The following is a 22,657-nucleotide window of genomic DNA, read 5'->3' as shown; positions in this document are numbered from 1 at the left end:
TTTTTTTTTTTTTTTTTTTTTTTTTTGCTTTTTCGCTAGTGTATTTTTTAAAGTCATTTATATTTGAGAGCTCCCTATATGTAGACCAGTCTACCGGGCTTCTCAGTTTTTGTTTATGATTTACTTGGTAGCATCTTTGCTTTCTTGAAAGTATTTGCTGCTTTTTTTGTTCCATTTTTTAATTGAATCAGTGACTTGGATAATTATTTTACCCTCCCCCCAATAACACTGCAAAAACTAGAAAGGTAAATTCTATTCAGAAATTCACTTATATTACTCATATTTTTCTTTCCCTGAAATAACTCATTACAGAGCAGAACATTGACAAGGAGGCTAACTTTGGAATGTTTAATTTTACAGTTCTGTGCTAGATGTTCTTTGCCTTGACTTTTGATCTACAGAGACCTGGAAAATGCTTACTTTGAGAATTATATGTGTACAAACTAATTGGTTACTGTTACTTCTGAAGGTATTTGAAGAATTATTGCTTGATGCAGATTGGAGCATAAATGCTGGAAGTTGGATGTGGCTGTCTTGTAGTTCCTTTTTCCAACAGTTTTTTCACTGCTATTGCCCTGTTGGTTTTGGTAGGAGAACAGATCCCAATGGAGACTATATCAGGTAAATCAAGGGTGATTATTATTCAGTTTGGAATAACTAATCCAGGAAGAGCTTTTCATGTTTAAGCAACACTTAAGGTTTTCCCCACTCCTGATGGGCAGCAGAGATGAGGAGATGGGTAAACAAATCCTTAAATGGTATTGACTTGATTTTGGTCATTCATAGCTAATAATTAGTTTGTTATAATTTGCTTATAGTTCATTTTATTAATAATTTTTCTTCCTTCTCCCAAAAGGCGTTATTTGCCTGTCCTAAGAGGTTTCCCTGCAAAATATATCTATGATCCCTGGAATGCACCAGAAGGTATCCAAAAGGTAGCCAAATGTTTGATAGGAGTTAATTATCCTAAACCAATGGTGAATCATGCTGAGGCAAGCCGTTTGAATATTGAGAGAATGAAGCAGATATATCAGCAGCTTTCACGATATAGAGGACTAGGTATGTCAGTACTTACCTTTGCTTGGTTTCTTTGGCAGGTGTTTATGTACCTGTCCTTGAATTTGGTCTTGATCATAATTTAATAGGAAATTTTTTTCCCTTTAGGTCTTCTTGCATCAGTGCCTTCTAATCCTAATGGGAATGGAGGCCTCATGGGGTATTCTCCTGGAGAAAATATTCCAGGTTGTAGCAGCAGTGGAAGTAAGTGAAAAAGAAATTTCTATACTTAGCAACATAAATAGATTAATAATTAAATATATTTTTATTAAATCTCACTATATTGTTTTTTTCTGCATACATGTACACACACACACACACACACACACACACACACACACACACACACCCTGTTATTCCATTTGTGACATTTTGGAGATGGAAAACATCGTTACATGTAGTAGAATTTAGTTCAAGGTAAAGATCTTGCAAACTGAATGAGGAGGGCGATTTTAAGGGTGAAATGAAACTCAAATATCCCATTTTCTGAAGGCTCATTATTTTTTACTTTCCTTAGGTACATATCAGGTATAAGGTAATTAGTTAAGGTCACTGGTCCTGTGAATATGGCCAAAAGATTTATCATACACAGGCATAGGGCCTTTAGTCTTTTTGCACATGAGTTTTTCCTTCCAGTCTTGTTTGTAGTGTTTTTCCATATGATATATACTTAGTTGCCACATATATTCTTAATGTGTGATATTAATATTGTCAAGAAGCAAGTATTGGAAATTTGAATCATTGAATCAGTTTTCAAAGGCTCTAACCAAAAATAGCATGAAACTAATTAAATTGATTAAAAACAAGGCAGCATTTGAGGAATGTTTATTTTTTTCCAAAAAAGTCCCATGTTTAAAATTGATATTAAGAACAAAACCTTTAAAAAATTGAACCTTTTTAATTCAGAAATACTCTGTATCCTTTTGAGAGCATATATTTTTTTCTCCAACAATTAGATTAAGGAGAAAGGAACAAAGCACTCACATTTTGACTATCTACTTTATGCCCAGTCCAAAGGGATTTTTGCCACATTTTCACAATAACCTGGGGAGGTGGTGGTGGAAATATGCCAAAAATGGTTAGGTAACTTAATGAAGATCCCACAGTTAGTAAGTAGTGGAGCTGAGATTCAAATACAGGTCTGACTAGTCCTAAAGTTCTTATTGGGTCTCCCCTGCAAATGTAATGCCATATATAGTGTTTATAAGATAAAGCATTTTTTTACTGGAATATGTCTCACTTAGCGGTATAGTAGTTGTCAATGATGGCAGTATACTTCAAAAATGTTCTTCTCAGAGTCTCCTACAATTTGAACTTCAACAAGGTATAAATACAATAGTTTTGTCAGATCTCTTGTTCAGTTCACAGCCTGCTTCCTTTGTCCATACATGAATTTGAGGGACAGAAGTTCTGTGAAGCACATAAATAACAGGCAGGTAACAGAAGGGTAGGAAGCAAGAGGCTGCAAGTACCCAACTAGTGGATACTGATGGTACATACTGCTTCTTGGTCCACTCAAATCTGTATTCATTATTTGGAGTTATCTGCAAAAACTAATCATGGTAGCAAGTTAAATTGGAATAATTTAGCTTTACAAATACATATATTTTATGATATAATAGGATTAAAAATCTTGAAGTATTTTAATCATGTAAATAGTTGCAACACGTTCTGTAGTTAGGTGGTATGAGGCTTTCAAGTATAAATGGGGGGAAGAGAAACACAAATGAAAAAAGTTATAAATTGTAAAATGCTGCTTCCACATGCAATAGGGAAAAAAAACAGTCCTTGAGAGCTGAAGGAACTACAGAAGTTTTCTTGGAAGATAGTAGGATGGGTAGCATTTGGGTAGGCAGATGAAAGAGAGAGGATTGTGGACCTGGAAATGGGAGTGATTGTGGAAAGATCCCGAGGATTTGGACTATTCTATTAGGCATTTCTCTCCCCTCTGGTTTCTGTTCCATTTGAAAGGACTTAAATACTTCTGAAGAATATCCCTTTGTGCCCTCTACTTACCCTGTTTGTAGACTTGCATTTTACAGTGTCTCACAAGGCATATCGAAGGGCAAGATTCTTTATAACTTGTACACAGATGGCTTGAAGTATTTTTGTTCTTATAATAAAACAAATCATAATCTAGTTATGATAGTAATATGTTTTAGTTTTAATTTTTTTTCTATAAAAAATACCCATTCAGCATTATTAGTCACTAGGGAAATGCAAATCAAAACCACTAAGAGACTTCCCATTGAAGGTAACCAACTATTACTGATCACCTGGGATTGAGGGGTTTCCTGAGACATGAGACTTGCAGTGCTAACACTTGAAAAATCCCAGACAAACTAGGTTGAATTGGTTACCCTGTACCCATTTGAGTGCCTAAAAAATGACAGACAATAACAAGTGTTGTGGAGGTTGTGAAGAGACTAGAACCCTCATACATTGTTGAGAGGTGGTCTGTAAAATAGTACAGCCACTTTGGAAAACAGGTTGGCGGTTTCTTAAAAGCTAAACATAAACTTAACATATAACCCAGAAATTCCATTCCTAAGTATCTATCCAAAAGAAATGAAAACATATATCTACACAAAGACTTAAGACACATAAGAATGTTTATGATAGCTTTATTTATAATAGTCAAAATGTGGCCCATCCATGCAATGAAATATTAATCCATAAGAAGGAATAAAATGCTGGTACATGCTGCAACATGGATAGACCTCAAAAATACCATGTTAAGTTGAAGAATCCAGACATAAAAGACCACATGCCGCACAATTCCATTTATATGAACTATCCAGAAAAGGCGTGTCTTTATTTTTTTTTATAATTTTTTTTTTGTTATATTAGTCACCATACAGTACATCCCCAGTTTTTGATGCAATGTTCCATGATTCATTATTTGCGTATAACACCCAGTGCACCATGCAATATGTGCCGTCCTTAATACCCATCACCGGCCTATCCCAATCCCCCACCCCTCCTCCCCTCTGAAGCCCTCAGTTTGTTTCCCAGAGCCCATAGTCTCTCATGGTTCATTCATGGCATGTCTTTAAAATTAAGTTAGTGGTTACCTTAGGTTTAGGGGTAGGAATGAGAATGAATGCAAATGGGCATGAAAATGTTGTAAAACTGGATTGTGCTGATGATTACACAACTTTACATTTACTAAAAATTATTGAACTGTATACTTAAAACAGATGAATTTTATGTTATGTAGATTGTACCTCAAAACTGCTTTAAAAAAAAACTGTTCACTATATACAGTTTAGGAAATTCAGAAAAATAGAAAAGAAGAAAAATAAAATTCACCCACAATTCCATCCAGTAGAGATAGTCACTCTTAAAATTTTGGTATATTTCATTTGAATATCTTTTCTATGCAGTTTTCTCTCCAGTATCTTTAAGTTAGAATTTTTTAAAAAGATTTTTTAAAATTTATTTGACAGAGCACGCACAAGTGGGGGGAGGGGAAGAGAGAGAGGGAGAAGCAGGCTCCCCACTGAGCAGGGAGCCCTACGTGAGGCTCAATCCTAGGAACCTGAGATCATGACCTGAGCTGAAGGCAGATGCTTAGCCGACCTAGGCACCCAGGTGCCCCTAAGTTAGAATTTTATGAGTGACGGTGATGGGTATTAAGGAGGGCACATATTGCATGGAGCACTGGGTTTTATACGCAAACAATGAATCATGGAACACTACATCAAAAACTAAGGATGTACTGTATGGTGACTAACATAACATAAAAAAATAAAAATTAAAAAAAAAATTTTATGAGTGAAAAACCCTTTTGGTGCTCATGTCGGTGTAGCATAAGAGGAGTATGATCATACAAACATTTTGCCCTTAGAAAACGTGGGATGTTTTAAACAAGAAATATGAGTTTTTTTCATTCTAAGATTCCCATCTGGTATAATCTTGGCATCTGAAATTTGCTATAATGTCCCTGAAGACATGATGAATATGGGGATTTCTGATTTTTCTAAGCAGCTAAGCTAGTTGTAATCCAATTGATCCAGCAAAGCTTTTTCTGTACTCATTGTCTCTTCTACTGTTATTCTTGTGAAAATATAATTTGCTGCATATTTTTAAAGATTTTATTTATTTATTTGACAGAGAGCACAGCGGGGGGAGCAGCAGGCAGTGGGAGAGGGAGAGGCAGGCTCACAGGGCAGGGAGCCCGATGTGGGACTTGATCCCAGGACCCTAGGATCATGACCTGAGCCGAAGGCAGATGCTTAACCACTGAGCCACCCAGGCGCCCCAATTTACTGCATTTTTATGGGGAAGTTATAGGCAGTTGAAATATTCATGAACTTAGGGACACAGGAAGATTCTAAGTGCCTGCTTATCATTTAACTCTCTAAAGAAATGCTATCTTAAGGAAATTCTGAATGTATTTATTGAGCTTATTAGTTTAGACCCTCATCTTCAAAAGTAATCATTCTCCTGATTTCTAATACTATAATTTTTTGCCCATTTTTGAACTTTATAGAATCCTGTAGTTTGTATTTTTTTTTTTTAAATCTGGCTACTCTCAGTATTTTTTTGTTTGAGATTATTCTCATTTATCTTAGAACTGGAAGAGAAATAAAATTGATGAAGTTGAGAAAATGAGGTGACTAGTCTGTGATTTAGCCTACCTCTGTGAATCTTCTAGTAAAATTGATTTTTCCTTCCTCAGTGTTCTTACTGTATGCTGTAACAACTTCCATCCCAGAACTATCATAATAACACTTATTTGTACTTAGTGACTTTATGAATCTGTTACCTTCTACTTGAACTGTGAGCCTCTTGAAAACAAGACCTCATGTCCTAGTAATATTTGTATCCCCAGTACCTAGTATAATCTCTAGCATAAAACAGCACTCAACAAATGTATAAGGTATGACTAAATATGATAATTGAAAATATATTTGTTGAAGTTTCTTTTTTTAAAAATGTATTTATTTTAGAGAGAGAGCATGTACATGAGCAGGGGGAGAGGGACAAAGGGAGATGGAGAGAATCCCAAGCAGACTCCCTGCTGAGTGGGGAGCCCGATACGGGGCTCGATCCCGAGATCATGACCCGAGCAGAAACCAAGAGTCCAATGCTCAATCAATAGAGCCACCCAGGTGCCCCTATTGAAGTTTTCTTGATTGCAAAATATATGTAACATCAAACTTAGTTTTTAACCATTTTAAATGTACAGTTCAGTGGAATTAAGTACATTCACACTGTTGTGTGAAGTTTTTTTTTTTTTTTAAGATTTTATTTATTTATTTGACAGAGATAGAGACAGCCACCGAGAGAGGGAACACAAGCAGGGGGAGTGGGAGAGGAAGAAGCAGGCTCATAGCAGAGGAGCCTGATGTGGGGCCCGATCCCATAACGCCGGGATCGCACCCTGAGCTGAAGGCAGACGCTTAACTGCTGTGCCACCCAGGCGCCCCTGTGTGAAGTTTTAAATAATCTTGTGCAGTAATGCAAGACAACAATTATCACTATTAGGGGAAGCCCTGCTGATGTCAAACAAGCAGTAGCACCATTCATTGGTGCATTTGCTATAGTCCAGAATCTGACCTTCAACAAGTCCAAGAACTGAGTGTTTTTAGTATAATTAGAGGTAACCATCCTGTGAATGGCAAACTAGGAGTTTAAAACTCATGTGATTTAGGGGCACCTGGGTGTCTCAGTCATTTAAGCATCTGACTCTTGGTTGGCTCAGGTCATGATCTCAGGGTCATGAGATTGAGCCCCACAACTAGTGTGGAGCCTGCTTAAGATTCTCTCTCTCCTGCTGCACCACCCAGTCAGTCAGTCAATAAACACACACCCACACTCACACACACACGTACATACATACCAACCATGTAATTTAAAATATCAGGAACGCCTGGGTTGTTCAGTCGGTTAAATGTCTGCCTTTGGCTCAGGTCATGAACCCAGGGTCCTGGGATCGAGTCCTGCATTGGGCTCCTTGCTCAGCAGGGAGCCTGCTTCTCCCTCTGTCTTCCACTCCCCCTGCTTGTTCTCTCTCTCTCTCTGACAAATAAATAAAATCTTTAAAAAATACATATCAACAGGGAACACTGGTTTACTTTTTATGGTGGAGGTATCCCTTTCCAGTGATAGTAACCCTCATCCCTGATCAGAGCATTCACTTTCCCAGTTTTGAGTACCTGAAAAGCTGAATTCTTTATCCAGAGGAACTTGATGAGCATGAAATTACAATAAAAAATAAGTAGATTGTCTTGTTCAGACCAAGAAGTGACTTCTCTGTGGGGGCTAGAATGTTTGTATTTGTCCGTAATCTGGGCATACTGACTAAAGTGTTTCTCTAGAACCTACTTTCTGTGCCAACCCATTCTCCTGTAACATTGTTTCTTTTTAGAAGGGTTAATGTAATTGCTTAGCCTAGATAACTGCCACATTGTGTTTCCTCCTCTTTGTTTGATTTGAATTGTTTAATTCTCATCTGGCAGTCCCTTATTCCCTTATCTCCAAGGACGTATGTTTTGGACAGGCACTGAGGGAAGAATGTGGAATAAAGGGACCAGAGGTGAAAGGAGGATATATATCTCACTGTTGCTCTATATTTTGCTCCCATGGTCAAGTGTCTAATTGTTATTCAGTAAAGAAATGTTTTTTTAGAAAATGATTATCAGTGATTTTGCCTTTGAATCAAAAGTCAACATTTCTGTGACCCTAAGTTTAAATATTCCTGATATGGGCGTGTGATTTTTGGTTCATACGAAGGATTAAGGTGTAGTCCTAAAAAGCATAAATGCCTTTGATGCAATTACTAAAAATTAGATTTGTAGTCTTAATACATATGACTTGGGATTTAAGTAGTTTTACTGTGTTCTAAATACTAACAGGTTGCTCTCAAGGGAGTGGTATTTTACATTATGCTCATGGAGACAGTCAGCAAACGCACCTGTTAAAGCAAGGTAAGAATGATGCATTTGAGCATACTGTTCTTTTTACCTTTTCTGTCTTAAACATGCATTTTAAAAATATGTAGGAAGAAGCTCCATGGGCTCTGGTCTCAGCAGTGGGAAACGTCCTAGCGAGGAAGAAGACACACAGAGTATCGGTCCTAAGGTCCAGCGACAGAGCACTAATTAGGTAAATGTTTTAGACCTTTATTTCTTGCTTTAGTGTAGTGTGTAATCTGCATAAATTAAGACAGTTTCCAAAATGAAGCTAATCATTTTTTTTCAAAGTAGAGAAACTGAGGCTTAAGGTTTTCAGTGATTATTACAAAATCAGTTAATTCTTAGACCAGAGAAGTGCATCTCTACTGGACAAGTTGCTGCACTTAGTTTTATAGTCATCTTAATTGATGATCTTTAAATTTGAAAAAGTAATGATGTTGTGCTCAAGTTTTTTCTTAGAAAAAGACATCTTTTTCAATTCCTTACTATGTGACGATGAGTCTAAAACAATTAAAGTAACTTTTTATTTTAATGGTATTAATATAATCCCTTTAAGAAAATTTCCCCAAATCTTTGCCTCTTAAATGTTTAAAAGTTTCTTTTATCTGTTGTGATACTTATGAAATCTAAATTCTTTCCAGTTCAGGAGTAGTTTAATTTTTTAAAATATTGGCCCTTTTTAGAGGTATCAAAAAGCCATGGCTATATTCAGTTGAATTGGATATGGGATACTATTTTATGATTTAAGTTTATACAAAAAGTATCTATAACAGTATACTTACCAGTTTTTAAAGACATGTTTCTTCAGTTATCTTAAACTGTTTGCATTTTTAAAATTATTGCTAACTATATTTATCATGGTGAACATTGAGTAACGTGTATAGAATTGTTGAATCAGTATGATGTACACCTGAAACTTAATATAATACTGTATGTCAGTTTTTCTTCAGTAATAATATATATGAGCAGTAATAATATATATGAGCAGCAATAATAAAACGTTTTAAAAAATTGCTGTTTTTTTAGTACCAACCCTAACTAGACTGTACATTTCTTGAAGATAAGATCAGTAAACACTCATCAAATTTTTATGATTCAATTCCTTGCAATCAAACTTTACCCGTTTTTTTTTTCCCCTTAAATCACAGAAAACATTCAGGAGGAATACTGTTGCAGCTGAAATTGGTGGGGAGTTCACTACTTTTTTCAGTTAAATTATTTTAAAATGTTCTTCATTGATGGAAAGCAGTTACATTTTGAAATGCATTGTTTCTAATGACATTTCTGTAGTTTTAAACTTTTTAATGAATTTCACATAGGACAAATGGTAATTTGTATATAAAGAACTTGGTAAAAATTTTGCTTAATGTAAATATAAATAGTCACAATTAATATAGACCCATCAATATATTTTTGATAATTTTTCATGTATGTAAAAGTTAAGGTGGCAAACTGACATTCTGATATAAAAATCAAAGTTTTGAGAGTTAATGTGGGACTATAGGAGGTTTTTAGACTTTCTTAAAAGACTTTGTTAAAATTTTAGGACAAAATTTTCTTGACATCATTGTTTGATCTAACTTTACACTCTTTGATAATAATGTTTTAGAAAATGCGCACAATCAAAATTGGTAGTTGTAGCCTCTGTTAACACAGACAGTATATGTTTTAAATCTTCATGTATGCCTGTTTTGACCCAAATCTGTGGAAGTATCATGTGTTAAGTTCTCTTTGTCTCCCTTTGTTCATTTACAGCTAAGTGACCTTGTTATTAAAGTATATGCATATATGGAATCTTGTGTACTTGGTGGTGGTTGTTTTTTCTTTTCTTTGTAAGTTTTTGTTTTAGGTAAGGGGGAGAGCATGGTTCTATGAGATGTGATAACAAATCAGAGACAGAGTCTATAAACCACATGTAACCATTCTGGATGAAGGAACAGCTCCCATTTATTTAGTATTATAGTATCTTTCAAAATTATTCCAAATACGATTACTAACTTCCAAATGCTTTATACTTTTTATAATACCTATCTGCAAGAAAAGATGTAAAACCTAAGAGGTTATTTCAGGTAATGGGGCTTATAACTATGAGTTAGTCACTACAGTTAATAATGTGGGCTCTGGAGTCAAAGCCCGGCTCTGTCACTCATTTGAGATCTTGGGCAAGTTATTAACCTTCTGTGCCTTCTTTTCTTATTTTTGATATAGGAATGAGAGTAGCATCTGCTTCATACTACATATGAAATGCTCATAACAGTGCCTGGCATGTAGCAGGTTAGTCAATAAGTGTTAGCTGCAGGGCTGCCATGCTTTAGAGCTCCCTGGGTCATAGAGGGCATAGTCTGCCTAACTGTATGCTACAGCTGTGGTTAGCTGTTGTTATTCTCATTACTATTGTTATCTCATTCCTGTCTCTTGTAGACTAGTTTTTTCCTTTTGGAATTATAACCAGTGTTTTTTTTTTATTTTTCCAGTCTTTAGTTGTGATAGATGTTCAGTGTGATAATTGTATTTAAAGGTAACTTAAGAATAATTTGAGTCTAAAATCCAAAAACAATAATGTATTTTTAATATGATACACATTTAAAAAGCATCCTGAATAATGAATTAACACTGATTGATAAGTTCCATTATTGAGAAAAGAAAAAGAAAGTATGCTGGGGCACCTGGGTGGCACAGCGGTTGAGTGTCTGCCTTCGGCTCAGGGCGTGATCCCGGCGTTGTGGGATCGAGCCCCACATCGGGCTCCTCTGCTATGAGCCTGCTTCTTCCTCTCCCACTCCCCCTGCTTGTGTTCCCTCTCTCGCTGGCTGTCTCTATCCTGTCGAATAAATAAATAAAATCTTTAAAAAAAAAAAAAGTATGCTTTATCTTCTTTCACCACTGTTAATAAGGAGTGATATTTTCATTGTTTTTCTTGCTGCTTGTATTTAGCAACCTGCTCTTTGGACCTGATTGTACTGTACAGCATTGAGAAATTCATAGGCCTGGGATTTGCCATCATCATCCAGGGGAATAAAAGATTCAGGTTTTTTCTTTTTTTTTGTTTTTTTAAGTAGGCTCCATGCCCAGTGTGGAGCCTAATATAGGGCTTGAACTCATGGGCCTGAGATTAAGACCTGAGCAGAGATTGAGAGTCAGACACCTAACACACTGAGCCACCCAGGCGCCCCTAAAAGATTCAGCTTTAATGTGAAAAAATATTTTAGTAAAAGAACATTGTTTCAGCATAGACACTGATATTTTACTTTTAAATGTAGGGGGATTTTAGCTTTTAGAGGGCTTTTTGGACAGCTTTTTCAGTTTGGTCTAAATTGTGACTAAAAAGAATCACTGAAAGGAAAAGACAGGTATCAGTGTATTCCAGTTGAACAGATGTTTGAATACAGTGTTTTCCCCTAACCAGACGGGTTAGTGTTCTGAAAACCCTGCTGGTGGTTGAGGGATTATATTCATTCAGGAAATATATCTTGAAATCTTATTACAAAACCTGTTCTGTTCTGGCAACTTGGAAAAATTGAGTTGAGGAAACCAAACTTTTGAAAGAACCTGTGCAACGTTTTTATGTTTTTACATTCACTTGAAATAGTAAAATTAGGATATATAAGACTGGTAACAATATATTTTTAATGCATCTCTTAAGTACTAGAAACTTCAGGATCCTCCCACAATTTTAAACATGTTTATAATTTTCTTTTTTTTTTTTTTAAGATTTTATTTATTTATTTGACAGAGAGAGAGATAGCCAGCGAGAGAGGGAACACAAGCAGGGGGAGTGGGAGTGGAAGAAGCAGGCTCATAGCAGAGGAGCCTGATGTGGGGCTCGATCCCATAATGCCGGGATCACGCCCTGAGCCGAAGGCAGACGCTTAACCGCTGTGCCACCCAGGTGCCCCGTTCTTTTTTTTTTTTTAGAGATTTTATTTATTTATTCGACAGAGATAGAGACAGCCAGCGAGAGAGGGAACACAAGCAGGGGGAGTGGGAGAGGAAGAAGCAGGCTCATAGCGGAAGAGCCTGATGTGGGGCTCGATCCCAGAACGCCGGGATCACGCCCTGAGCCGAAGGCAGACGCTTAACTGCTGTGCCACCCAGGCGCCCCATGTTTATAATTTTCTTATAGGTAATATCCATAATACTGACTTCTTTTCTCCATTTCTCCATCCAAGTGTTTTTTTCTGATTGCATGGTCCTAGAAATTCACTAAATACTTGGAAAAAAAACTTTAGGTAGTGTTTATTTAATACAGTTGGCATAACTGACTTGGCCAATTTCAAGTTTTGATTACAATGCACATGAACATATGTATTACCATTTCGTACATAATTATGTGGAGCCCTGGTGCAAGCGAAACTGCCAGCACCCTGCTGTACATGTCTGCTCCCTTCCTCCTGACTAGTGATTGCAGCATGCAGTTCTAAGGTGCTTGAGTTTACATTCCGTAACTGCCTTCTCTTCTCATATCCTACTCTATTTCCCTTTTCCTAAATGCAGTGAAACATTTTGATTAATCCAGGCCCCAGATCCTTGTATTGCAGGAAAAAGTGTTCAATAAAGCCATGAATAATAGGATTTTTATATAAGGATAGCTCAGAAGGAGAAGGGTTACTGGACAAGCATCCCTGATCTCATACACATTAGCTACTCGTTTAATTCTAGAATCTCCTGCAGATCAAAGTTGATCTTGAGATAAAGAGTTAGGACTCTTGCTGCTACTCTGTGTAATTGAAGTGCAAATGTCAGTCCACTCAAAAAGCCTGTTGAACCCAAACTGAATATTAAGGCTAGACCCCAATTAGCATTTCCTGGGTACCTATAATGTGCCAAATATTGTTCATAGGAAAATAAATCCATAAGTTGCCACACTAGTGAGAGGGCAGTTTGGAAGAATTACGGTGGTGTGTGTTCAGGCCGTGTTAGAACCGTGCACAGTGTGCTATGAAACACGTGAAGGCAGAGATCTCCAGCCTGGGAAAATCACAGCTTTCCCAACTCCAACTCTACACAGGAGCATAGGGCAACTAGGGAGGGTTGGGGCACCCTGTCTTTGGAAACATTTAATTCTAGTTGGGATTAATCATGTTATCAGTTGTTAATGTCTTCGTCCTTCACTGTCCTACCATCAGGACAGGGAATGTACTTTATTCCCCCTTGTCTTGTCCACCACTGTCTACTCATTGCTGTTTCACGTGCTTGGAACTTAATAGGCATACCATAAATATTTGTTGATTGATAGATAAATATAAGAATAAATGGGATAGACATTGAGACTGGCTTTAAAGAGAAATTAGTTTATGAGGTTGGCATCACAGTAATAATTAGAATGTAAACCTCTGGGCAATTTATCGGAAAAGGCAAATATTTAGGCGAAAGTGGCAGGGGGAGGCTTTTAAAGACATATCAGACACAGACGCTGACTACTGGGGGGAGGTGGGAGGGGTAGCAGGAAGGCTAGATATGTTCCAAAGAGGTTTTTTGAACTACGGGTTTTTTTTGTAAATGAGCTCTTTACCTATCTAAATTATTTTGGGACTTCTGAATGGCTATAGCTTAAAGATACAAGGGTTTCTGAGTTACTTTTACGTTTTTTTCTTATGGGCTAGTGACATTCCCCAAAGGACAAAACGACCGGAACTCCCGAGTTTTCTTAAATGCTGGTAAGGAAAGGGTGTGAAAGTGCCGTCCGCCATAATTGCTGCACCTGGCGCTGATCCCAGGCAAGCTGATTCCCACGCTGGCCCGCCTCCGCCGCGCAGCCCCGCCTTGCGTGTGGGTTACGTAGCCTGCGTCCCGCACCTTGATTGGCTGCGTTGAGACTGCGTGGGTATACGTCTTCAGGTTCACGGGTCTCCTGTGCCCTGATTGGCTGCGGGTAGAGGGGCTGGGGGCCGGGATAACCATAGTGCTGAGGGAAATTCGCGCCCCAGCTGGGACCCTAGTCTCGGGACCCTGACCCTTGTTCCCAGGCCTCGGGAAGACGGCGGGCCACGGGAAACTTCGGCGGGGGGAGGGGGGGGGAGGACGCAGCCGGGACCCGTGATTCACTGCATCTTGCACGGAGTGGGCAAGTAAGTCGCAGCCCTTTCTCCACCTCCGGGGGTGAGCCTCACCAGTTGCACAGCGGCCGACAGGCAGGGATCGGGGGCCGCGCACCGAGAAACGGGACTCCCCGCCAGCCGCTCAGCTTGCCTGGCCCAGTCGGATGCCCAGGCGCCATAGGTCGGAAGTTACGGAAAAGCGCAGGCCCCACCAGATGGATGTGTGGCTTTTGATCATTCTCCGAGATTTTCTTCCTTCGGTCCTCATTTTTACTTGTTTGTAAATATTGGGGTTAATTTGAAACTGTCAGCAGATCGTATATGTTATAAAAGTAGAACTTAATTGAATTATTACGTTGTAGAGCGGACTGTATTAAGTATGAAAATTGCGCATATTTCAGAAGCGAACTTAACTCAAGAATGCTTAACAAACATGCAGTCTAGGAATAGACCACACTGTGATTTAACAAACATTTGCCAAGAGCATTGTTGTGTAGGGCACAGGGTAAGAGCTGTACTCTGGAGCCAAAGTGTTGGGTTTGAATCCAAGGTCTGCCCTTTGTTAGCTGAGCAACCTTGGGCCGGTTGCTTTACCTGCATGTTTCCTTATCTTTAAGATGGATTGTTGTGGTGACTTAGTAACTTTTCTGAGTACTCTGTAAGGGAAGTTTAGTCTTCACAGTCATCCAGGATGTAGTGTCCCCATTTTCCTGACACTCCAACTGAGGCACAGAGAGGTGATGTGATTTCCCAAGTCACAATAACAGCCAATGACCAGGAATTAAGCTCATTGCAGACCACAATTTTACACACATTAAGTTGCCTCATGAACTGGATTTGTTCATTCAGTTTCAGTTGACAAAGACTGATTTTGTTCCTCTGTGGAACAAGTTCTTTGCTGGGCACAAGGGACAGAGAAAAACAGCACTCAGACCCTGCCCTCCCAGTGCTTGCAGTCTAGTTCAGGTTGTTTATAGCTGGGCTACAGGGTGCCAATGAATCTTGGTAAAATCTTTTGCAAAATGTTGTGAGTACAGGTCTTTTCTTTTTTTCTTTTTGGAAAGAGAGTCTGTGTGTGACTCTCACCAGGTTCTCCAGTGGTTCTGTGATCCAAAGTTATGAAGAAAAATTTTAGCAGAAGAGCTAGTATCTAACGTAATGCCTGACAACACAGCATGAGCTTAAAAAAGAAGAAAAACCACTGGTTGAATGGATGAAGAACTTTATAGGAGTTTAAGTGCTACAGTAGGGTTAAGAGCAGGGTGCCGTGGAAGAGCACACACAGAGGTCCTCCTTGTCCAGGAATGCCTCCTAGAGTCACCAATGCCAGTGAGGTGAAGGGTACGGAAGCAGTTCATTGGAACATGGTGGTGACGAGTCTCTGCCCTCCAGGAAGGTGAGACAGAAACAACAGATGAACAGCTGCAGCTATGACAGGTGGCACAGAGGAGCAGTCCATGGTGCCATGAGAGCCTATAATGAGGACAGGAGGCTTCATCTATTCAAGACGGTCAGGGAAGTTTCCCTGAGAGAGTGACACTCAGACCTAGGGGCACTTTGGGCATGGGGAACAGCCCTCAGCCTTCAAAGACCCTGTGGTGGGAACAGGCAGAGCACCAGGGACTGAAAAGAACTGGTGTGGCTGGTGGGGCTGGGGGTGAGGCAGATGGGCACAGATTCGGGTGGTGACAGAGCCCAGATAGAGAGGCCTTTTAGACCATGGTGTAAGGCATTTTTATTTTGTTTTATGTCTTTATCCTAAAGTGCCATTGAAAAGTTTATTGCAGGGAGGTGACAAGATCACATTTTGAGAAGAAGTTGGAGAGAAGCCCAAGTGATTAACTGAAGCCCTGGATGAGGACAGGATCTCTGAGGAGAAACTGTAAGGTAAGAAGAGGAGAGGGTCTAGAATCAAGCCTTGAAGATGAGCCTGCAAAGGAGACAAAGGGAAGTAAGAGTGTAACAAGGAGGGGGAAGAGAACTGAGAGTGGGAAGTCCTGGAAATCAGGTGAAAGAGTATTTCATGGAGAAACTGGTCAACTCTGCTGAAAGCTGCAGAGGTCAAAAGAGACAGGAATGAACAGAGCTCATTGGCTCTAATCACATGGAAATTGTCTTTATTGGGATCTGTATAAGCAGGAGGAAAGGAATTAGAGAGAAAAAAGGATCTGTAAGAATTAACTGAGGGTAAGAGAAAATAAGGTTTTAGCTGGAGTGGCAGTGAGAAGATCCACTGAGCTGAAGGGTGGGAGCCCTAGAGGGGAGGATACAACTGAAGGACTGAATATACGAAAAAGAAGGGCTCTGGAGGTTTTCAGGCCAGAGAGGTTGGGATCAGTAAAGAAGCAGGGATTACCCTGGTTGCTGAAAGGTGTAATTGTAGGAAAGGGGAGATAGCAGAAGGTTTAAGTTTGGTGTGATGAGTTGCTTTCCTTTTCTTTGTACAGAATATAGGAAGGAGCATTGGTGAGAGTGGAGTAGGGGTCAGGGAAAGCTGGAGGTCCAAGCTGAGGAGATGAGACTTCGTTGGCCAGGGGTATGCAAGAGTGCATTGACCCAGGGATTGTTTTATTTATTTTTTTTTTTTAATTTTTTTTTTTTTTAAAGATTTTATTTATTTATTCGACAGAGATAGAGACAGCCAGTGAGAGAGGGAACACAAGCAGGGGGAGTGGGAGAGGAAGAAGCAGGCTCATAGCAGAAGAGCCTGATGTGGGGCTCGATCCCATAACGCCGGGATCACGCCCTGAGCCGAAGGCAGACGCTTAACCGCTGTACCACCCAGGCGCCCCTACCAGGGATTGTTTTAGAATGGCCTGGCAGAGGGAGCCAAGTTTGCAGCAAAGAAATTAGCCTCCAGGCTCATTCAAGGAATTGCAAAATACCAGCAGAGTGAGAATGGAGGCTAGGTAGAATCAAAAGTTACATTTAATGTAAAGGAAATAGTGGTAGAGGTTGTACGACATTGTGAATTTACTTAATGCCACTGAATTGTATACTTAAAAATGGTTAAAATGGTAAAATGTATATCTACCACAATAAAAAATGTAACCACTTTGGTAATGCTGGAATATACTATCAACAACTGAAAGTGAATTGGAGAAAATCTTTCCAAAAACAAGAGGATTGTTGTTGTTGTTGTTTTTAATATTAATGAAGAGTTTATATAAGTCAATTTTTAAAAAACAGAAAGATTGCAGTTTAAAAAGGCAGGAGTAGTTAATTCACAAAAGGAGATAAAGATGGCCAAAATAATTCATTAAGCTCAGCCTCATTAATAGAAGAAAATGAAGTGACATTAGTACTATGTTCATTTTTCTCATATCAAAATTAAAACTGATGAATCAGTTATACTGCTTGTGACAAGGTTAACAGGGATTTTTTCTGGATAATAAATTAACAACCTAGCTTTTCAAATGTTCTCACATCTGCTCATCAGTAATTCTCCTAGGGATTCATCCTAAAAAACGATGAAATGTGGACAGATAGTCAGCATATAACAAATATTACAAATAGCCCAAATACTCAGTGTTAGGGAATGAATTACAGAATTACAGTGTATCTGTCCCATATATCATGTACTCATTTTAAATGTTTATAGAGTGTTTTTGATGCCAAGTTAGATACTTGGAGTGCATAAAATAAATCAATTCTCTATATAATTTGTGTTGATTATAGAGGAGTCACATTTGTGCTCTTCACTTTTGCAGTCAACTGTGTTTGCTCATCAGAGAGAGAGTAAGAAAGAGCAAGACAGCTTTAATTGTGAGACAACTCACTGAGCACATAATAGTTCACCCTGGAGTAAGCAGGAAATGTGAAATGGCCTGCTTTACCCTCAGACTCGTTGGGCAGGAGCGTCTTGCCGTGGTCCATGTGTTGCTGACGTTTAATCTGTCATTTTGTATAGTGTAACCCCCACGCTAAGCCAAATAACTTCATCTGGTGCTTAGCCACACCCCGGGATCTGTTCCAGTGCTGGAGGAACCCCTGGCTGTGCTAGCCTTGCTGGAAGACATTATGTCAGTATTAAGTGTGGTGCCTGCGTAAGACATTTTCAAGAAAAATTCTGAGTCTTCACAATTTCAAATTGTAGGCTGAGTTTAAGACCCTATTTCTCATATGCAAGGTAGCCTTGCTTTATGTATTTAAAAATTATAACAAAAGGGGCAAGAATCAGAAAAAAACCAGACATGTATGTCAGATAGGAACAGTTGTGAAGGACTTTTCCACTTCCTAATTCTTTTCAGAATTTGGCCAGTTCCCTTTAGTGAGAATGTGTTGCTTTTATAAACAGTTATTTGGGAAAACCAAAGCATTTAAAATACAGTTTTCACTTATTCTTTGTAAATAATGTACTTCTGTCTAAAATACAATTTAAAGTCACATTAGTACAGAGTTTTAGCTCCCGGTATTTCCTAGTAATGGCTACTATTTATTGAGTGCTTACTGTGTACCAGGCTCTGTGCAAAGTATTGGACTCACAGTATCTCTGTAAAGTTTATGTGCTTTNTTTCCCTATTACAGATGGTACTATTAGTAGTCATACCTACTGAACGTTTACTGTGAGGTATTGTTCTAATCACTACTTGTTTACTTACTTAATCTGAGGCTAAGTAACTTTCCCAAAATGACCCCATAAATTAGAACCAGGACTGAGCATGGACATTTTGGCCACAGAGCCTATGCTTCTTCCAGCATGTGGTACAGATGTGAGGCCCAAGACTGTGGGGTGTGGGGCTCCAGATTAGATCTGCATGTACCCATCCTCATTATGTAGTATCTCCTTCCTGTTAAAATCCATGATCCTCTTAGAAATTTTGAAATAGCTTAATATTTACATCTTGGCTATTGGGAATCATCTAAAGGAAACTGGTATTAAGAATTACATGAAAAAAAACTCTGGTTGAACCACCAGAAGTAAAACAGAAACTATGCCTACAATTATTTGGGACACCATGGGCACTAACAATGAGCTTTTATTACAAATGGTAAACCAAACAGAACATTGTTACTTGTTATTTTTCCTTAGAGAATAGTGATTTATTTGCATTAATTAGGACAGGCTTGAAAATGAAAAGTCATTGGCATATATTGCAATGGCATAATTAAGGGCAGATACTGGATTATGGTTTTTTTTCAGCTTGCCTTCAAACCTACAAATAATAAGGGAAGGCTGTTCACTAAACAGTTCTGTGCTCTTGTGGCAGGGATGAGACACTTAACACTCTCAGGTACAAATAAAATTTAAAACGAGGAGTCTCGGTGGCTCAGCTGTTAAGCATCTGCCTTTGGCTCAGGTCGTGATCTCAGGGTCCTGGGAACACCCCCCCCCTCGTTGGGCTCCCTGCTCACTGGGGACTCTGCTTCTCCCTCTTCCTTTGCTTCCCCCCTTCTCCCCCGCCTTTTGTGCACGCTCTCTCTCAAATAAATACTATCTTAAAAAAAAAAGGTTGAAACAACAAGCTAGGCATGTTTACATTACCAGAGATAACAAGAAAATAGTGCCAAAGTCCATAATGCATTAGGCACAGTATAGCCATCTCTACGGACCTAACACTGTCAAGTGGGGACAGCTGGTTAGACTGTTATAAAAGTATGATCCCCATTCCACTTAATTTGATTGCTTATTGCTCCACTGTGGCAGTCACATGGCATTCCTCACTTTATCTGGCTAAGACTTAACTTTAATTTTGGATTTATAAAAGGGATTTTCATATAAGTCTCATAAAACATGTTTATACTTACTAACTCATTTTAAATTGACTTTGGATAATAATTATTAAGCAGAAATATTTACTCTAAAATATAGAGATGACTCCCTCCCTAATAAGTGTTTGCTTCAACTAAACATAAACTTGAAAATGAAAGTGTTAAAAAAAAATTTTAAAACCCTGTGTGTGTGTGTGTGTGTGTGTGTGTGTGTGTGTGTGTGTGTAAGTAAAATATGTCTCCTAAAGAAGAAAAACATACCAGAGTTGCAGGAAAGGGAATTTGTGTCAGAATAACATTTGAGGTCTTTGAATCTTTGAACTCTTATGGTCTTGCTGCTCATCTGTAAAATGGAAATTACATCACAAGGTTGTGGCAAAGCTCACATAGACAGTGTGTTTATAATGTATAAGATGTGTGTGAAGAGGAGGTATATTAGTTACTTTATCAGTTATTTAAGAGTATATATGTAATATTCCACAAAAAGTTTGAGGCTAACTTTGGCAAAATTCAGTTTTCCTGTCTAATTTAAATCCACCCTATTTCTCTGCTTACTGCTTAGAGCCCATTTGTGTTTGCATTCTAAAAGTCAACGCCCCTTATGTGAAAACCTGTGTTTTCTTTGTTACAGGTATGATGAGTACATTCTGAGTCCCAGGATGGTGGCAATTAGTCAATGGACTGCAGGCATGCTGTGGAAGTTGCTGATACGATCTCAGCCCTGCAGGCTGTGTTCTTTCAGAAAGATGCTATTGGCTTCAAAATACAGACCCTCTTTAGTACGCTTCACCTATACAACTGATCATCAATCAAACAGAGAAAATAAAAGAACAGTGGAAAAGCTCTCTAAATTTTCAGTGGACATCAGGAAAATTCGCAGATTAAAAGGATGGGTACTTTTTGAGGATAAAACCTATGTTGAAGAAATTGCAAATGTTTTACAACAACTAGGTGCTGATGAAGCGGCTATAGCCAGTATTTTGGAACGCTGCCCGGAAGCAATTGTCTGCAGTCCAACCACTTTTAACACCCAGAAAGAACTCTGGCAGTTGGTCTGCAAAAATGAGCAAGAGTTAGTCAAGTTAATAAAACAGTTTCCAGAATCTTTCTTTACTGTTAAAGACCAGGAAACCCAGAAGCTGAACATTCAGTTCTTTCAAGAGTTGGGACTCAAAGATGTGGTCATTAGCAGATTTTTGACAACTGCATCTAATATTTTCCTTAATCCTGTTGAGAAAAATAAGCAAATGATAAGTATTCTCCAAGAGAGTTATCTAAATTTAGGTGGTTCCAAGGCCAACCTGAAAGTTTGGTTACTGAAATTATTAAGCCAAAATCCATTTATTTTGCTAAATTCTTCTGCAGCTATAAAGGAAACACTAGAATTTCTCCAGGAGCAAGGTTTCACAAACTCTGAAATTCTCCAGCTTCTATCCAAACTCAAAGGATTTCTTTTTCAACTTTGCCCAGCAAGTATACAGAACAGCATCTCCTTCTCTAAAAATGCTTTTAAATGCACAGATCATGACCTGAAGCAATTAGTTTTGAAATGTCCTGCCATTTTATATTATTCTGTTCCAGTTTTGGAAGAGAGGATTCAGGGATTACTGAAAGAAGGAATTTCCGTAGCTCAGATAAGAGAGACACCAATGGTGCTTGAATTAACTCCACAGATAGTACAGTACAGGATAAGGAAACTGAATTCCCTAGGTTATAGAATAAAGGACGGACATCTAGTAAATCTGAATGGAACAAAAAAAGAGTTTGAGGCTAACTTTGGCAAAATTCAGGCCAAAAAAGGAAGGCCATTATTTAACCCTGTGGCACCATTAAATGTTGAAGAGTAACTTGGGGACTGCTGCTGCTTTCTAGCATTGCAGAGTGAAGCTGAGTAGTGAAGAGTTAAGTGATTCAGGCAGTTTATAAGCACTAGTAATTTTAAGAAAACTACTTACCTTCTGAATTGTGTCTAAGTCACCTCTAAGCAGATAATCTCTGACTCATTTGCAACTATAAACTGCATTTATTTTAAATAAAGGTGGTAATTTTTACCTTGAGTTGCTATTTCAAAAAACTCCTGTACTAGTAAATGGCACATCAAGGTGATAACTTTATAAGTGAATCATTTCTAAGAAATCGACAAGTGCACTCCCTTAATTCAAAGTATGGATATGTTTTTATTTATATAATCACATTTCATCTGGGACATAGACCCAGTGTTCTTCCTCACCACCAGCTCTGAAACATCATTCTACCGTGGTCTGGATCCAGTAGTTAGTGTTAAGTGAAATTAGCAAACTTTAATACATTTTTTTTTAAAAGAAAGCTGATTTCATCTCTTGGTTGGGATAAATGAGTCCCTTTGAGAACCAACTATTTCTCAGTCAAAAAGAATAGAGCTTGGGGCGCCTGGGTGGCACAGCGGTTAAGCGTCTGCCTTCGGCTCAGGGCGTGATCCCGGCGTTGTGGGATCGAGCCCCACGTCAGGCTCCTCTGCTATGAGCCTGCTTCTTCCTCTCCCACTCCCCCTGCTTGTGTTCCCTCTCTCGCTGGCTGTCTCTATCTCTGTCGAATAAATAAATAAAATCTTTAAAAAAAAAAAAAAAAGAATAGAGCTTACTCATGTGGATAGTTTGTTTAGAACTGACCATATCTTAGAGATGGTCATAGAACTCTTTTATGTGCATTCATTACTTTCCCCATTTTATAGATGAGGAAACAAGCTTAGAGAGGACTGCCAAGTGATAGAACCCAGATTTAATATGACCTGACTTCTGTTCAAACCTGTAAACAGAAAAAGGATTGCTTAGGAGTTGGCATTAAGAAAAGCCATACCCTGGGGCACCTGGGTGGCTCAGTAGAATGTCAGCTCTTGGATTAGGCTCAGGTCCTGATCTCATGGCTCCTCACTCAGCAGGAAGTCTGCTT

The 22,657-nt window shown here is 38.7% G+C and overlaps 2 protein-coding genes across 5 annotated transcripts in view; both read left to right on the top strand.

Moving 5' to 3' along the window:
* The window catches only part of CRY1 (cryptochrome circadian regulator 1), a 98,498-nt gene extending 88,725 nt beyond the window's left edge, over positions 1–9,773 (top strand). The window contains exons 8-13 of one of the 2 annotated variants that reach the window (XM_008705646.2): positions 470–621; positions 857–1,059; positions 1,165–1,260; positions 7,920–7,991; positions 8,066–8,169; positions 9,128–9,773. In XM_008705646.2, the coding sequence (XP_008703868.1) occupies positions 470–621; positions 857–1,059; positions 1,165–1,260; positions 7,920–7,991; positions 8,066–8,169 (627 nt within the window). In that variant the 3' untranslated portion in view covers positions 9,128–9,773. The remainder of the gene's footprint in view (positions 1–469; positions 622–856; positions 1,060–1,164; positions 1,261–7,919; positions 7,992–8,065; positions 8,170–9,127) is intronic. The other variant, XM_008705647.2, reaches the window with a different exon arrangement.
* A 4,069-nt stretch (positions 9,774–13,842) lies between these two features.
* Positions 13,843–21,780, top strand: MTERF2 (mitochondrial transcription termination factor 2). Of its 3 annotated transcripts, none has more exons than XM_008705651.2 (3): positions 13,843–14,047; positions 15,805–15,904; positions 20,361–21,780. In XM_008705651.2, exon 3 carries the CDS (start codon positions 20,389–20,391, stop codon positions 21,574–21,576), a length of 1,188 nt encoding a protein of 395 aa, XP_008703873.1. In that variant the 5' UTR covers positions 13,843–14,047; positions 15,805–15,904; positions 20,361–20,388; the 3' UTR covers positions 21,577–21,780. The 3 variants fall into 3 exon arrangements, with proteins under 3 accessions (XP_008703873.1, XP_008703872.1, XP_008703871.1); XM_008705650.2 differs by having other exon boundaries at positions 15,795–15,904; XM_008705649.2 differs by having other exon boundaries at positions 15,782–15,904.
* The last annotated feature ends 877 nt before the right edge of the window (positions 21,781–22,657 follow it).

This window comes from Ursus maritimus, unplaced genomic scaffold (assembly GCF_017311325.1).
Source record: "Ursus maritimus isolate PB19 unplaced genomic scaffold, ASM1731132v1 scaffold_21, whole genome shotgun sequence".
In the NCBI taxonomy this organism is placed as follows: Eukaryota; Metazoa; Chordata; class Mammalia; order Carnivora; family Ursidae; genus Ursus; species Ursus maritimus.
Note: the sequence above shows the minus strand (reverse complement) of the source record. Positions and strands in the feature narration are given on the sequence as shown.